Source organism: Myotis daubentonii, chromosome 3 (assembly GCF_963259705.1).
Source record: "Myotis daubentonii chromosome 3, mMyoDau2.1, whole genome shotgun sequence".
In the NCBI taxonomy this organism is placed as follows: domain Eukaryota; kingdom Metazoa; phylum Chordata; class Mammalia; order Chiroptera; family Vespertilionidae; genus Myotis; species Myotis daubentonii.
Window position 1 is genome coordinate 140739373 of NC_081842.1, and position 16744 is coordinate 140756116.

The window sequence follows — 16744 nt, forward strand, 5'->3', positions numbered from 1 at the left end:
CCGGCTCCTCCCACCCCGGGTCACGCCGTCACAGGGGCGGAAGCGGCGGCGGCGGCGGCGGCGACGGCCGAGCGGGGGCTGCGGCTCGCGGCGCGGATTGTGCAGCCCCGTGCGCGCGGCGCGCGGCTCGGGAGGGGCGCGCGCGGCCCGGGGCGGAGCGCTCCGTCTCTCACGCTCACGGAGGTGAGGCGCACGCGGCTTCGGATGACCGGAGGGGCTACGGCGGATTTGGGGTGACAGCTCTGCACAAAGCAGCTCGGCTGGGGTGCAAACCCTCCTTCTCCCCATGCGCCGCGCTCCTCACCCAGGTGGGAGGTGGATGGATGCCCTAGGGGGCTGATACCTCCCTCTCCGGATTGGAAGCGGGGTGCGGGGTGGGGATCACTGCTCGAGGAAGAGAAATTCCCGGGCCGGCGTGTTGCGGCGACGGGGTTCCCTGATTCGTCGCGTTGAGGGTGTCTCCTAACCCCGTACACTATTTTCTTTCTCTCCAGCGCTGCCGTCTCCCCGCGACTGCCTGCACCTTTTCAGTGCTCAGGTGAGCCCGGAGGTTGTTGCTTCTCCGACTTCGGAGAACAGACCGAGAAAGCTTTTCGGAAAGCGAGGCGGCTGCTGCGGGCACAGGAGACGTTGGGGATCCCTCCGGGGGACTGTTCGAGCCCTGTCACCTGGGGAGTGTGTGCTGCGTTGGGGAAAACCCACAGCCCTGAGTAGGAACTCCCTTGCTTGTTCTCAGCCCGGAGTGTGGCGGTGAGGAGCCCGCACAGCCCTGCAGGTGTCCTGGTAATGCTCCAGCGCGGCCACCAGCGTGGAGGCTCGATGGGCATTGCCAGGTGCTGGGGTAACTCCCTCCGGGCTGGGAACCCGGAGCAGGCAGCCCGATGACGGTAGATGTTAGTCAACAACCTGGCAGCTGGCAAGTGAAACAGGAAGGAAGAGGAAGGCCCAGCTTTAGAAAGTTGGGGTTCAGTGATATGGAACCTAGCCAGATAGAGGCCCAGCCTTCCGTTTGGCGAGCGCACAAAAGTCCATAGACCAATCCATTTGGGGAGATCCATCACTCCACATTCACACACAACTCAAGACTTTTGTGTTTTGTTTAGCTGTTTTTTTTAAAAAAATAATTTTACACATATATATATGGTATTGGGAGGGAAGGTTTCTTAAGAAAGTACATGAGAAAATGACCATCAATAATTAATAGTTTTTCAGGCAGGGAAAGTAATCAAAGCATTCAGGCCATTGAACTGGATCCATATTTTGGAAAATTTTATTGGTGTGGGTGCAGTGAGGTGCTCCTCCAGCTTTATTTTAAGTGGCCAAAAGGGAAATTCCTGTTTCTGTTGTCTGAAGGTGTTTGTAGTAGTTTGTTTTATTTTTAGAAATGCTGATGCCCCTACAAATTTTTGTTCCAACATGGAGTCATTTTGATTCTTATTTTTATAAATAATGTGAGTTGTTTTTGTTTTTTTTTTTAAAAAAGTCTTTTTGAATAATGTACTTCAGAAAAAACCCACTTTTTTTCTTTTGTCACATTAAAGGAAAACCAAGGTTCTGAATTTAAAATTAGGGAGATATATGCTTATAAAGTTATAGAACATGAAACATACTCATTAAATTTAAAATTAGGTGTTCTTATTAATTTGCAGAAGCAGGTGGAAAAGCACTTCCAGTATACTAATTTGTTTTAATGACACCTTTGGTCAGTATTTCTAGATTTTATTTACTTTTAAACCCTCATCCGAGGATATCTTTTTATTGATTTGAGAGCGAGAAAGAAAGAGAGAAATATCAATGTGAGAGAGAAACATCAATCAGTTGCCTCCTGCATTCGCCCAGACCTGGGATTGAACCCAAAACCTAGGTTTGTACCCTGACTGGGAATCAAATCCACAACCTGTGGCATATGGGATGATGCTCTAACCAACTGAACCACTTGGCAAGAGTTCTGAGATTATATTTAAAAGGACAAAAATTATAGTCCTTCCAACTTTACTTAAAATTTTTTCCTACATTTTAAGCCCCAAGAATCCAACAATAGTGAAAATACAGAAATTACAGCAAGTGTCAATAAAGGATGAGGGCACATAACTGTTAATCGTATAATTAAAGGTGAAAATGTACCACCCTAAAAATCTTCCATCGTATTTTCCCCACACAATACATACTTAATAATGGCTTTTATAGCTAATGTATTCATTTCCTCTTAACCATTTCTTGATTTGCATCATTCTTTATTGAAATTAAATACATATTTTCCAGTATACAGTTGGACTTAAACATTTGATGAAATTTCTATGCTTTTTTTTAAAGAATGCTTGCTTTCCTAGGGTCAGATGTTGCATGAACCTAGGCAGATTATATTTATGTTCCTAAACCCCACATTAAACTCAAATATGTACTTATTTTTTAAATATATTTTTGTTGATTTCAGAGAGAGGAAGGGAGAGGGAAAGACAGACACAACAATGATGAGAGAGAATCTTTGATCTGCTGCTTCCTGTACACCCCCTACCAGGGATTGAGCCCCCAACCCAGGCATGTGCCCTGCCCAGGAATTGAACCGTGACCTCCTGGTTCATAGTTCAATACCCAACCACAGCCACACTGGCCGGGCTAGACTCAAATATTTTTGTGGCAATACTTATGCATACTACACATTTACAAATGCTGTATTTACATATGCCTTATTTGTAGTTCATTTTTAAAATAATGTGGGATATATGTTTTTTAAAGAGATTTGTTAGATTGGACAGCCTTTTGAAAATATAAATGTGGTCCAGAAAGCCTTCTTTGGGCTTAGGTAGGTAGTAGTATTTTTAATGTTGTTAATGTTTTATCCATCTGTATCCAAAGTGCTGTAGAACTAAATGACAACTTATTTAATGCTCATTGAACTATAATGCATTTCAGAATATGTGTAGAGTTAATGTGTTCACAACTAACATGATGGGAGAGTGAAGAGTGAGTTAAAGGAAAATCGTAACATTGGTGTCAAGATTTCTCAAAGTCGATGTAGATAGAAAACTGAAAGTTTTCACACATGATGTTGATAATCTATTAAGAATACTCTTAGGAGTGTTAGCAGAACTCACAGGTAGGGAACAGTAGGATTACAAGCCCTTCGAAGCTTTTCTTCAAGATTAAGATTATATACAAGCACACCTCGCTTTATTGCACTTCAATAGTGTTGCAATTTTTCGCCGATTGAAATCAAGACTTCCACCAGAAAAAGATTACCACTCATTTTATAGTGATACTCACTTCATTTTGGTGGTCTAGAACCAAACCCACAATATCTCCAAGATATGCCTGTATGTGGAATTTGTATCTAATGATAATACTTTTCCACTTTCAAATTTCTTATCTATGGGTGTGTTCGATTTATTTTGCATGAGTGTATATGTGTGTGTAGTAAATACAATGGATTGGAGAAGGAGATGTGTGACAATTGTAGAATTCACATATCATTGAGTATTTACTTCTGCTAAGCATTTTTCATTCCTTATCTAACTTAATTGAAAAAAAAATACTAATTGGATAACTCAATCTATCATAGTTACCATGCATTATTTTTCTTCTAGACTTTTGGTTCTCAATGTTTGCTTAGCCATGCTGTTGTTAGACAAGTTCGAGAACTTAAAAAATTTTCTAGTAGAATTTACAGTAACTGCCCTGGCTAGGTAGGTCAGTTGATTGGAACATAATCCTGATAGGCCAAGGTTGTGGGTTTGATCCCTGGTCAGGGCACATACAAGAGACAACCAGTTGATGCATAAATAAGTGGAAAAACAAATCCATCTTTCTCTCACCCTCCTTCTCTCTCTATTTAAATCAATCAATAAATTTAAAAAATTTTAAAAGATACAGTAACTAACCTAGATTCCTATATTTGGTAGTGACTAGATGGTGTGCCTGAGGTTTATTTGTTGGGTTTTATTGAGCAGGAATGAATGAGGGGTTTTTTTGTTTGTTTGTTTGTTTGTTTAAGTATAATAAGAGATCAAAATTCAGGAACTGCTAAGAAGACATAGTAAGATGGAGAGAAACAGGCAAAAACTAAGTCTTTTTAAACCTTGAATTTTACAAACAATGTGATTTGTCTGTTGGTCACTTGTGTGGTGTTTTTCTCAATTTTGTATTTTTAAATGTACATACCAGTAGTGGATAACATTTATTTATACTTATAATATGCCAGTCCTGTTTAAGTAGCTCTCACTGATGCTATAATAGACTCTTGCCATGCCCATTTTATGTATGAGAACACTGAGGTCATAGAGATGTTAAGTAACTTGAAAGCAATGGCTTCACATTCAGGCCGTGTAACTGCAGAGAATATATTATTACCTAATACTGCATAATAACTGTTCTAGAATGTTGGAGGTATTAGCAAATGTTAATGTTTAATGGTTTAAAAATTTTTTTTTTTTGCAGATTATCTGATACAATGGCAACTGCACGGGGGAGAACAAAGAAAAAAGCATCTTTTGATCATTCTCCAGATAGCCTTCCTTTGAGGAGTTCCGGTAGGCAGGTATTACTCATTTGTGCATTCTGTGCACCTGTTTTGAGCACACAGAATTATTCTGATTGGCACTGAAGAATTATAAATGAAAAGATTATAAACTTGTAGTCTAGTTGAAAAATTCGCCCTGATAGAGAGATAGAATGTAGAAAAAAAGCATACTGGCAGGGGGAACTGCAGAGATAGAGACGTAGGGTTTGAATCGCCGTGGGGTGTTCAGAGAATCGCAGCTGTGTAGTTGCCTCCAGGATGTGAGCTGGGGTCAGGTCATGCTGGGTGGGAATTTGACATCAGCTTGTAACCGTTTGGGTGCTGTTGATGGTTGACTTACTGCCATCTTTTTTGTAGGGCTTTGTTCCCCCCCCTAAAGAAAAATCTTGAATGATGTAATTATTTTTCTATAATTTTCCTAGTTTTTTTTTAATATGCAATACTGAGAGGGTATAACTGTTCTAAGGAGAAAAAAAAAATCCCCATTTGAAAGTAGCTTTTATTTTGATTGATACAGCTTTTTCCCAAAAAAGGCTTGCATGCATTTTAGTTCTCTACTCAGACACCTATTGTTAACATGCTGGTTCTGTATTTCAGGCAAGTTAGTGAATTAGCTGCACAATACAGTCTCAAGGAAATTGCTATATTGTTAGCTCCTAACCTACTGCCAGGGTGTTGTTAACCTGCAAGTTTAGAACTCCTAACATGGAGGTCATTTCAGTAGTAAACCTTCCACCACATTCACCCTTGGCCATTCTGATGAAATCTTAACCCCAGCTGGTTCTTTCTTAGGCAAAGAAAAAAGCGACCGAGATGATGGATGAGGATGAAGACGGTGGGTCAGAGAAGAAGTACAGGAAATGTGAAAAGGCAGGCTGTACTGCAACGTGTCCCGTGTGCTTCGCAAGTACTTCTGAAAGGTCTGTTCAGATGACTTGTCGTGGCCTCATATTCCTGCCTACGAGAGCGTTCTTTGTGAGAACATCAGCCTCAAAGATAGTTTTACTAAAGATAGATATAAAGACTGTAAGGCATCTAATAATAGAGACATTGCCCGTACATTCTGTACAAACCACACCCTCCTATATGATCCTCCTGTAGACAGAGCCATATCAGCTCTGCACAGTGGCCAATCAGTGTCCTCAGATCCCACCGACTGCAGCTGAGCGGCTTTTGTGAGCTGAGAGTGGAATAGGGTCAGGGATGGGGACATGGCAGAGAACTGTGGAGCTCCTTGTAGACCAGCGGGTGTTTACTTTCTCTAGGCTTCCATCCTCCCTCACACAACGTACCTCCTTTTCCAGTAGACGTAAGTGGGGCTAACTGCACTTGCCATTCTTATTGGGATGACACAAGCTTGACCTTTCACTTCCAGAGAAAAATCTTCAGCGGAGGCTTAGGATTCAGTGAAACCTGGAACACAAATCCCATTTTTTAATCGCGAAGCGTGGTGGTGTTAGTGTTCATCGTGGCGTTAGATTTCATTCTTTTACTACATGATTGGCTGTTTGACAGATCGTTTGCCAGACTGCCTGCTCAAGGGTTCTATTCCAGCTGGCCAGATTCATTCACTATTCAGTAGTGGGACAGATGTTCTTACTGGAGACCACGCTTCTCTCCTTCCCCCACGTGCAGCTTGCAGCAAGCACAGTGACATCCCTTGTTTTGTGTCATAAAACCTTATCATGGCTCCAGGGAGTCTTGATAAAACTCCTAAGTCTCAGGCCCTTGGTGTACAACCAGCTAGGTTAGGTCCTCTGGTCTAAGAACTTGTGTCCTCACCATGTGTTATCACCTATCAATCATCCATTCCACTTCCCTTGTTATTAGCTACTGGTTGTTAGGATTGTAAAGAGAGAATGCAACATGGGCTCATAGGAGATGCTTGATAACGTTTGTTTTTTAACGTGAAGGGAATAGGGTGGGTTGGGAGGGATGGGGGAAATCTATTTTGGTGAAACAGAGGGAAAACTTTATTGTTGTTATTTTTGCTAAAATAAAGGAGGCAAATGAAAAAAAAAGTGAGAAGAAATGTCATTTATTTATTACCAAAGCTGCATGTTTTTGCTGTTTTCAGATGTGCCAAGAATGGCTACACCTCCCGATGGTATCACCTCTCCTGTGGGGAGCATTTCTGTAATGAATGCTTTGACCATTACTACAGAAGGTCTGTTCTCTCATCGTTGGAGGTTTTTGTAGTGGAGGGGGTCAGATGGTTGAGGCTGAGCCCACAGGCTTACTGAATTATTCCACTGTTGCAGCCAGCCATGCCTGCATTGACTACAACTTGCCAGACCTTTATGCTGTAGTTTGCCTGTGTGTGTGCTTACGTGTGTGCACATTCAAGGTTCAAAACTATCTGCTTCAATGAGACAGTTATTGTCTTTAGTCTGCAAGATCTGAAAGCTCTAGGACAAGGGTGGGCAACCTTTTTCTGAGTGCGTGCCAAAAACAGCAAAATCTCTGACTCAAAATTCTTCTGCGTGCCAACCCTAATTTTTTGAGAACATATTACGCCTACTTGATATCTCTTAAGGTGTACGTATGTGAAGAACCTTGAAGAAATAATAAAATTCATTCGAGCGACAAAAACACAGTATATGATGATGAAAAATACATTTATTTTTTAATGTATACATGTTATGTAAAATTATTTCTTTATCTAAGATGCACCTACACTGAATTTATCTGAAAAATAAAAAAATTATATTTAGAAAAAAATTGTAAATGGAAGATTATAAGAGAGGGTTTCGCGTGCCAGCAGAAGTTACTGGCGTGCCATGTTTGGCATGCGTGCCAAGGGTTGCCCACCCCTCCTCTAGGAGCTGTTTTACTATTCTCTGACAGTGCATAGGGGGATGAATGCCAAGATTTGGGGGAAGGTACTGACAACTAGAGGGAGCTTGGACAGACAGGTAGCAGCTGTCCCTTCCTAATAGTTTTAGATTTTAAAACTGATAGGAATGCACTTGACCCGACAGGCTCTTTTATGTGTACCATAATAACATCCCCCTCTTCATAATATGGCTAGTTAAGTCCTTTACATAAGATTTTCTAACCTGCCTTCTGTTTTGAAAACCCAATTGACTTAGCTTGATATGTTTATTTTTATTATTTTCAGCCATAAGGATGGATATGAGAAATATACTACATGGAAAAAAATATGGACTAGCAATGGAAAAACTGAACCTAGTCCCAAAGCTTTCATGGCAGACCAGCAACTCCCCTACTGGGTAAAAAGCACTTGTGCACCTAAATGCAAGAAAAATGGATAAAAATACTGATCTGGGGGGATACTGATTTTGGGGGAATTTTTCTTTTACTACATTTATTGTTTTATGTCTGTTAAAGCAAATCACATTTTTTATTTTTATAGGAAACTTCAACATAGTATAAAGAAGAAACTAAAGACTTATCACCAGCTGGTGATAGCCATTGTTAAGCTTACATATCTCTTATCTTTTCTTCTGATAATTGTCTAAGTATATCTTTAAAGACAATTTCATGCTTTATATAAAATTCTAATAAGGTTTAACATTTTACTTTGAATATAATTTTGTTAACTTTTAGCTTTTTTATTAATTTAACTTTATATTATTTTTTCTATTTAGCCATTCTTTGAAAATAAATTGTAGTATTGCATATATTAGATAAATATCCCATCATTTAATAAATGATTTGCTAAATTTTTTAATATCACAGGTAGATTCGAGCTTCTCTTGCACACTTAGAAATTAATTTTTTTTTAAATGAAACTTACATAATATAAAATTAACTATTTTAAAGTATACCATTCAATGGCATTTAGTACCTTGTCAGTGTTCTGCTCCCACCACTTCTATCTAATTTCAAAGTATGGTCATCATTCACAAAGCAAACGATGGCAGACCTCTCATTTTTCTATACCCTAGTCCGGTGTTCGGCAAACCGCGGCTAGCGAGCCACCTGCGGCTCTTTGGCCCCTTGAGTTTGGCTCTTCCACAAAATACCACATGCAGGCGAGCACGTACAGTGCGATGGAAACTTCGTGGCCCATGCGCAGAAGTCGGTTGTCGGCCTGGGCAAGTCTATTTTAAAGAAATGGCGTTAGAACAGCCGTGGGCAAACTATGGCCCGCGGGCCGGATCCGGCCCATTTGAAATGAATAAAACTAAATAAAAAAAAAGACCGTACCCTTTTATGTAATGATGTTTACTTTGAATTTATATTAGTTCACACAATTCTCCATCCATGCTTTTGTTCCGGCCCTCCGGTCCAGTTTAAGAACCCATTGTGGCCCTCGAGTCAAAAAGTTTGCCCACCCCTGCGTTAGAAGAAGTGGGAGGTGTCGGGCGCGCAGGCGCAGGTGGGCTGTGGAGACGCAGCGCGGGGGAGGCGCACGATTCGTGCACGAGTTGAGTGAGCCAGTCAGTCAGCAGTCTCATTGTGCAGTGGTTAGTGCTAGTTGCGTCTGCAAATAGTGCGCGGGTGACAAAAGATAGACGAAACAAGTATACGAGAGGAGTGGATGGGAGAGTTGGAAGGAGTTGACCTCAGCGAACGTGCCTCAATCAGATTGAGGACATTTTTAGCAAAGGCCAGCTTAGGAGTACCCTAATTAAGTTAATAACAATGTACCTACCTATATAGTTTAAGTTTAAAAAATTTGGCTCTCAAAAGAAATTTCAATCGTTGTACTGTTGATATTTGGCTCTGTTGACTAATGAGTTTGCCGACCACTGCCCTAGTCCCTTGCAAACATTAAATTGATTTCTGTCTTTATGAATTTACCTATTTTGGATGTTTTATATAAAGGCATCATGTAGTATGTGGCTTTTCATGTTTGGCTTTCACTAACCATAATGTTTTTGAGGTTCATCCATGTCTTAGAATATGTTAATTCTTTGTTCCTTTTTATGAGTGAATAATATTCCATTATATAAATTTGTCAAATTTAATTTATGTAGTCATCTGTTCATGAGCAGTTGCTTTCACCTTTTAGTTATCCAAAAAGTGCTGCTATGAATATTTATGTACAAATATTCATTTTAACACCCATTTTCAATTATTTCAATACATATCTAAGAATAAAATTGTTGGGTCACATTCTATGTTTAACTTTTTGAGGGTCTACCAAACTGTTTTCCTTAGCAACTGCTGCAGCATCTTTCATTCGCATCAGCAATGGATAAGGGTTTAAATTTCTCCACATCCTCACCAATTTATGTCTCCCCATCCTTTTTTGTTGTTGTTGTTCTAGCTATTCTAGTGGGTATAAAGTGGTATCTTACTGTGATTTTGATTTGCATTTCCCTTATGACTAATGTGTCTTTTCATGTGCTTGTTGGCCATTTGTATATCTTCTTTGAAGAGATATCTGTTCAAGTCTTTGCCCATTTTAAAATTGGGTGTTTGTCTTTTGTTGTTGAGTTGTAGGAGTTCTTTATTCTGGATACTAAACCCTTATCAGATATTAGGTTTGCAAATATTTTCTCCTATAGGTTGTCTTTTCACTTTCTTGATAGTGTCCTTTGCTGCACATAAGTTTTTAATTTTGAAGTTTAGTTTATCTATTTTTTCTTTTGTTGCATATGCTTTGGTATAATATCTAAGAATCCATTGCCAAATCTAAGGTCATGAAGATTGACTCTCCTAATTTTCCCTCTAAGAGTTCTATCATTTTAGCTCTTATATTATGGTGTTTGATCCATTATGAGTTAATTTTTGGAAATGTGTGAAATAGGAATCCAGTTTCATTCTTTTGCATATGGATATCTGCATGCTTTAAAAAAAAATAAACTTTTTATTTTGGAATAATTTTAAATTTACAAAAGAGTTACAAAATAATAATGAGAGTTCCCAGATAGTCTTTACCAGTTTTTCCTAATGTTATCATCTAACACACCATGATTGTTTGTCAAACTAAGAAATTAACATTAATACAGTACCAATAACTATATTATGGACTTTTTATGGGTTTCATCAGTTTTTTCACTAGTGTCTTTTATTGTCTCAGGATCCTATCCAAGATACCACATTGCATTTAGTGCGTAGTTTGTGACTCACTGTAACTAAATTTAACACTGATTATTTCCTTAGGTTAGAGCTGGGGAACCTTTCTGACAACAGTAGTCATCAGATCCTATTGCACTTTTTTGGTGCCTGAGCTAGTATTAAATCAGAAATTATGGGGTAAAAGTGTGTTATAGGGGTAATAGTTATGCAAGGGAGAAGAAAAGTACTTAGAAGTACTAGAAGGTTGGTCAAATCATGTGGCGAAGATGGCAAAGTGAGTGGTGAAGGAGAGAAATGCAGGCTCAAGATTAGCCAACTGATCGACCTTGACGTGTTACTTTCCATTTAGGTTCAGTGTACAAAACCCGAGTGTGGAAAATGGAGGCAACTTACCAAGGAAATCCAGCTTACTCCACAGATAGCAAAGACCTACCGCTGTGGTATGAAACCAAACACTGCTGCTAAGGTACGATCTCTGTTGGTTTTTCTTTTGAATTCATTGCTAGGTTAATTTAGTTGTTAGTAAATAGTAATGGTATGTATTTCTTGTTTACTGTATTGCTCATTGTATCAGTATTGTATTGGTCCACTTACATATAACAGAACACCAACTACAGTGGCTTACCCAATGGAGGATTTTATTTTTCTCTCATTATGAGCAGGGTTGGTGTAGTTGCCCAAAGAAGTCTTGTTGTTTCTAGTTCTGCTACAAGATGGTTGCTGTACCATCAGCCTTTCTGTCCAAACTCTAAGCAGTAAAGATGGGAGAGTCAAAGAGCAAGAGAGCTGTGCCAGTTGAGTCTCTCCCTCTTTAATTGGGAGTTTTCCTGCAAGTTCCAACAGTAGATTTCTATTTATAGCTCATTGGCTGGAATAAGATTATGCAGCTACTCTGACCAACAATAGAGACAAAGGAAGAAAATCTTATATAATAAAAGGCTAATATGCAAATTATCCCCTTGGGAGTTCGACTGACTGGGAGTTTGACTGCTTGCTATGATGTGCGCTGACCACCAGGGAGCAGTATGGAATGAAGGAAGGCCCCAGCCAGCAGCCAGAAGGCCCCAATCGGTGCTGATCGCCGGCCAGGCCTAGGGACCCTACCATTCATGAATTTCGTGCACTGGGCCTCTAGTCCTATATCATAAAACCCTAATATGCAAATCGACCGAACAGCGGAACGACCAGTCTCAGTGACACACACTGACCACAAGCGGGCAGACGCTCAATGCAGGAGATGCCCCTGGTGGTCAGTGCACTCCCACAGGGGGAGCACTGCTCAGCCAGAAGCCGGGCTCATGGCTGGCAAGCGCAGTGGCAGTGGTGGGAGCCTCTCCCGCCTCCACTGCAGGCAGGTAGTAAGGAGGGAGGCGTCCCGGACTGCGAGTGGGGGCAGGCCAGACTGAGGAACCCCCCCTCAGTGCGCCAGAGTTAAAGGTTAAAGGCTTATAGTACAGAGAGGTGATTTTTTAATATATGTGCATGAATTTCGTGCACCGGGTCTCTGGTATTTTTGATATTTGGCAGTTACTTAGTTTTTAAAATGTGTAATTGCTTTAATGGGTTAAAGCATTCATTTACACAAATGTCCCTGGTTTCTTCAGTACTTTAAAAAATGTTAGAAGTCATAATCTTGGGAGTAAAATACTTTTTTAAAAAAATTGAGATATAATTCACATGTCATAAAATTCACAATTTTAAAGTATACAATTCCATGGTTTTTGGTATATTCACAATCATCACTTGCAAAATATTTTCTTAGTTCAAATATTTCTCATAAAAGAATGAGTGAAAACTTTTATAAAGTTTATGATCAAGTTTTTTAAAGCCTGGGAGTTAAGATATAAATACTATTAAAGCAACTTATAAATATTGTAAACATTTGGAAAATTTTGCTAAGTGAAATGGTTGAGAAATAGGGTATGGACATTTAGGAATTATATTGGTATTATTTTAAATTTTACATAAGTATTACATGAATATAATCTCAGGGTTTTAAAAAAGTGAATTGAATATGTGTGTGTGTGTGTGTGTGTATGTATATATATAATACAGAAATAAAAAATGAAAGTCCTCCTTAACCATTTCCTCCTTTTCACCCCAATAGGTAACTACTCTTAATAATCTATCCTGCTAAAACAGCAATTTTCAATTGGTACGGTGCAAGAATTTTTAAAACATGCAATACTTGACTATTTAGTCAGGGTTACAGACCTCTTTTCCCTTAGATTGTCAAATAAAAAAATGACAACAGCCAACACAACAATAGCCATCTGGTGTGAATGAATCAAAATTATACCAATTTTTTTGTCAGATTGGCAAAAAAATTTTTTTTTTGGTGTGCTGCAGGATTTTAGTAATTAGTTTATGTGTTTCATGAAATGAAAATTGCTGTTTTAGGACTTTTTTATGCATTTGAATACATATTTCTATTTGGCACATCTTTTAAGGCTCTTGATACAACTTTACTTAAAGGTTAAAGGCTTATAGTACAGAGAGATCATTTTTTAATATATGTGAAATTGCTCTTTTAAAAAAATATATTTTTATTGATTTCAGTGAGGAAGAGAGAGGGAGAGAGATAGAAACATCAATGATGAGAGAGAATCATTGATTGGCTGCGTCCTGCACACCCCACACTGGGGATCGAGCCCGCAACCCTGGCATGTACCCTGACCGGGAATCGAGCCATGACCTCCTCGTTGATAGGTCGACAGTCAATCACTGAGTCACGCTGGCCGGGCTGCAGCTTTCTTTTAATTGAGTCATAATATATGCACAGATCTTCAATGCATTTTATTGAGTTTTGGAAAATGTCTACATTGTGTAACCAATACCCAATTAAGATATACTTTTCTACTACCCTAAAAATTCTAGTTATTTCCTTCCCTACCACTAGAGGCGATCGCTGTTCTGATCCTTACCAGAGTTTTGTCTGCTCTCTTTATTGCTGAGTGTGGAATACCACAACTTGTTTAACTATTTTCCCTGAAGGGCATTTGTGATGTTTTAAATTTTTTGCTATTATGAATAAAACTGTAGTGAACATTCTGTGCAGGTGTTTTTTGTGGACCTATGGTTTCATTTCTTAAAGGTAAATACATAGGAGTGGAACTGTTGAGTCAGATGGTGAATTTATATTTTAGAAACTGCTAAATGGTTCTCCACAGTTGTAGCATATTGAAACATATTGAAACTCTTTTAAAAAAATGTTTAATTTTAATTTTAGCTGTTCTAATGGGCATGTACTGGTATGTCATTGTGGTGTTAATTTTCATTTCTCTGATGGCTAGTGATGTTAAGTATCATTTCATATGCTTATTGGCCATTTACACCTTGTCTTTGGAGAAATATCTGTCTAAAACTTTTTTAAAGATTAGGTTTGTTTTGTAGAAGTTCCTAAGTAATCTGGATATGAGATATAATCTTGAATATTTTTCCTGGTTTTTGTCTTACCCTTTTATTTTCTTAATGTCTTTTGATGAGAAGTTTTTAAGTTTGAAGCCTAGTTTACTCATTTTTTTATGTTTAAAACTTTTTGTATCTTTTCTGAGAAATCATTGACTACCTCTCAATTTACAGATAGTCTCATATGTTTTCTTTGAGGAGCTTTTTAGTATTAGCTTTTACATTAAGGTCACTTATCTCATGTTAATTTTTGTTTTTTTATGCGAGGTATAAGGTCAAGATTCAATGTTCTTTTCATATAAATATTTAATTGTTCAGTACCATTTGTTGAAAAGACTGTTTTTTCCCTTGAATTATCTTGGCTTTGTTATCAAAAGTCTGTTGGCCATACATGTTGGTCTATTTCTGGACTCTGTTCCATTGATCTCTTCGTTTATTCTTACCCCAGTACTCAGCTGGCTTGAATATTGTATCTTTATAATAAGTCTTAAAATTAGGTAGTGCAAATTTCTCTGTGTTTTTGTTTTTCAAGATTATTTTGGCTATCCTAGGTTCTTTATGTTATCATATAAACTTTATTATCAGCTTGTCAATATCTACAAAAAGGCCTCTATGATTTTTTTTTTTTGGTCATGCATTAACTCTATAGATAATTTTAAGAAGAATTGACATTCTTACATTTTTTCTGTCTTTTAATCCATGGGTCAGCAAGCTATGGGTCAAATCTGCCTCCCCCCACCTGTTTTTGAAAGTAAAGTTCTATGGGAACACAGCTATGCTCAGTCATTATGTATTGTCTGTGGCTGCTTTCATGCTGCAGTGGCAGAGTGGTTGTGACAGAGACCGTATCAGCCACAGAACCTACCATTTACTACCTGGCCCTTTACAGAAAACGTTTTCACCCCCTGTTGTGACCCCGAGCATGTGTATCTCTCCATCTTCTCAGCGTCTTTAATTTCTCCCAACAGTGTTTTCTAATTTTCATTGAGGATGTCTTTTGTTAAATAGATTTCTAGATATTTTGTGTGTTTTTTTCCTGTGATTATAAGTAGAATTTATTTTTAACTTCATTTTCTTTTTTTTTTTAATTAAATCTTTATTGTTCAGATTATTACATTTGTTCCTCTTTTTTTCCCCCCCATAACTCCCCTCCTCCCAGTTCCCGCCCCACCCTCCGCCCTCACTCCCCACCCACTGTCCTCATCCATAGGTGCACGATTTTTGTCCAGTCTCTTCCCACATCTCCCACACCCCTTTCCCCCCCAAGAATAGTCAGTCCATTCCCTTTCTATGTCCCTGATTCTATTATAATCACCAGTTCATTCTGTTCATCAGATTATTTATTCACTTGATTCTTAGATTCACTTGTTGATAGATGCATATTTGTTGTTGATAATTTGTATCTTTACCTTTTTCTTCCTCTTCCTCTTCTTAAAGGATACCTTTCAGCATTTCATATAATCCTGGTTTGGTGGTGATGAACTCCTTTAGCTTTTCCTTATCTGTGAAGCTCTTTATCTGACCTTCCATTCTGAATGATAGCTTTGCTGGATAAAGTAATCTTGGTTGTAGGTTCTTGGTATTCATCACTTTGAATATTTCTTGCCACTCCCTTCTGGCCTGCAAAGTTTCTGTTGAGAAATCAGCTGACAGTCGTATGGGTATTCCCTTGTAGGTAACTGAGTTTCTTTCTCTTGCTGTTTTTAAGATTCTCTCTTTATCTTTTGCTCTTGGCATTTTAATTATGATGTGTCTTGGTGTGGTCCTCTTTGGATTCCTTTTGTTTGGGGTTCTCCGTGCTTCTTGGACCTGTAAGTCCATTTCTTTCACCAGGTGGGGGAAGTTTTCTGTCATTATTTCTTCAAATAGGTTTTCAATATCTTGCTCTCTCTCATCTTCTGGCACCCCTATAATTCTGATGTTGGTACGGTTGAAGCTGTCCCAGAGGCTCCTTACACTATCCTCGCATTTTTGGATTCTTTTTTCATTTTGCTTTTCCGGTTGGATGTTTTTTGCTTCCTCGCATTTCAAATCATTGACTTGATTCTTGCGCTCCTCTGGTCTGCTGTCGGGCGTCTGTATAATATTCGTTATTTCAGTCCGTGTATGCTTAATTTCTAGTTGGTTCCCCAATATAAGATCGAGGGTCTTACTAGTTTTCGTGTAGATCTCATTAAGTTTATCGGCAGCTTCTAAACAGTTCTTGAGAGACCTTAAAAGTGTGGTTCTGAACTCTATATCTTCCATTGACAATTTTGTCCTGTTTCTTTGTCTCCGCATTTTGTTATGCTTCCTTGGTGCACCCCCTAGTGGTCTTTGTTCGCAGTCTTATAGTTAAATCTTGATTGTTGTAGCTAATTCCAGGGAGGGTTTGACCTCCAGGCCAAGTGGCTATGAGAATCAGCTGTGTCAGCAGTGAGAGAACTTCTGTCCTCTAGGGAGGTGCTAATCTAGCCTTTGCCTGAGGCTATCCGGCAAATGCCTCTGTGCAGGGCTTGGGCGGGGCGGGTCGCACAGGATCAACAGGGTGGGCCGGAGAAAGCAGTTATGGCGGCTCTCAGTCCTGTCCCCAGGGGCTCTGCCTCTCTGAGTCCCAGCACCCGCTGCAAAGCTCGGAGAGAAAGCTGCACTCGCTCTGACCGAAGCCAGACAGTCCCGCTTCTCCCGTTTGAGTCTGGGTCCCTAAAGACTCGCCCGGATCTGGTGCTCAGAGTCTGCGACTCCCTCCCGATTGAAAACGCCAACCGCGCCCTCCGCCGCCAGCCCACTCAGCGCACTCCGCACCTCAGAATTTGACTTCAGCACTGCGCCTCCTCTGAGTGTCCG

General features: G+C 39.5%; 1 protein-coding gene across 10 annotated transcripts in view; it reads left to right on the forward strand.

Moving 5' to 3' along the window:
• The first annotated feature begins 37 nt into the window (after window positions 1-37).
• Window positions 38-16744, forward strand: part of KDM1B (lysine demethylase 1B) — a 53469-nt gene continuing 36762 nt past the window's right edge. For 5 of the 10 annotated variants that reach the window (XM_059688723.1, XM_059688728.1, XM_059688730.1 and 2 more), the window contains exons 1-7: window positions 39-183; window positions 495-538; window positions 4435-4534; window positions 5309-5436; window positions 6594-6683; window positions 7638-7749; window positions 10860-10976. In XM_059688723.1, the coding sequence (XP_059544706.1) occupies window positions 4448-4534; window positions 5309-5436; window positions 6594-6683; window positions 7638-7749; window positions 10860-10976 (534 nt within the window). In that variant the 5' untranslated portion in view covers window positions 39-183; window positions 495-538; window positions 4435-4447. Of the gene's footprint in view, window positions 184-222; window positions 309-494; window positions 539-4434; window positions 4535-5308; window positions 5437-6593; window positions 6684-7637; window positions 7750-7892; window positions 7954-10859; window positions 10977-16744 lie in introns of those variants that run through there. The other 5 variants (XM_059688724.1, XM_059688727.1, XM_059688732.1 and 2 more) reach the window with 5 other exon arrangements.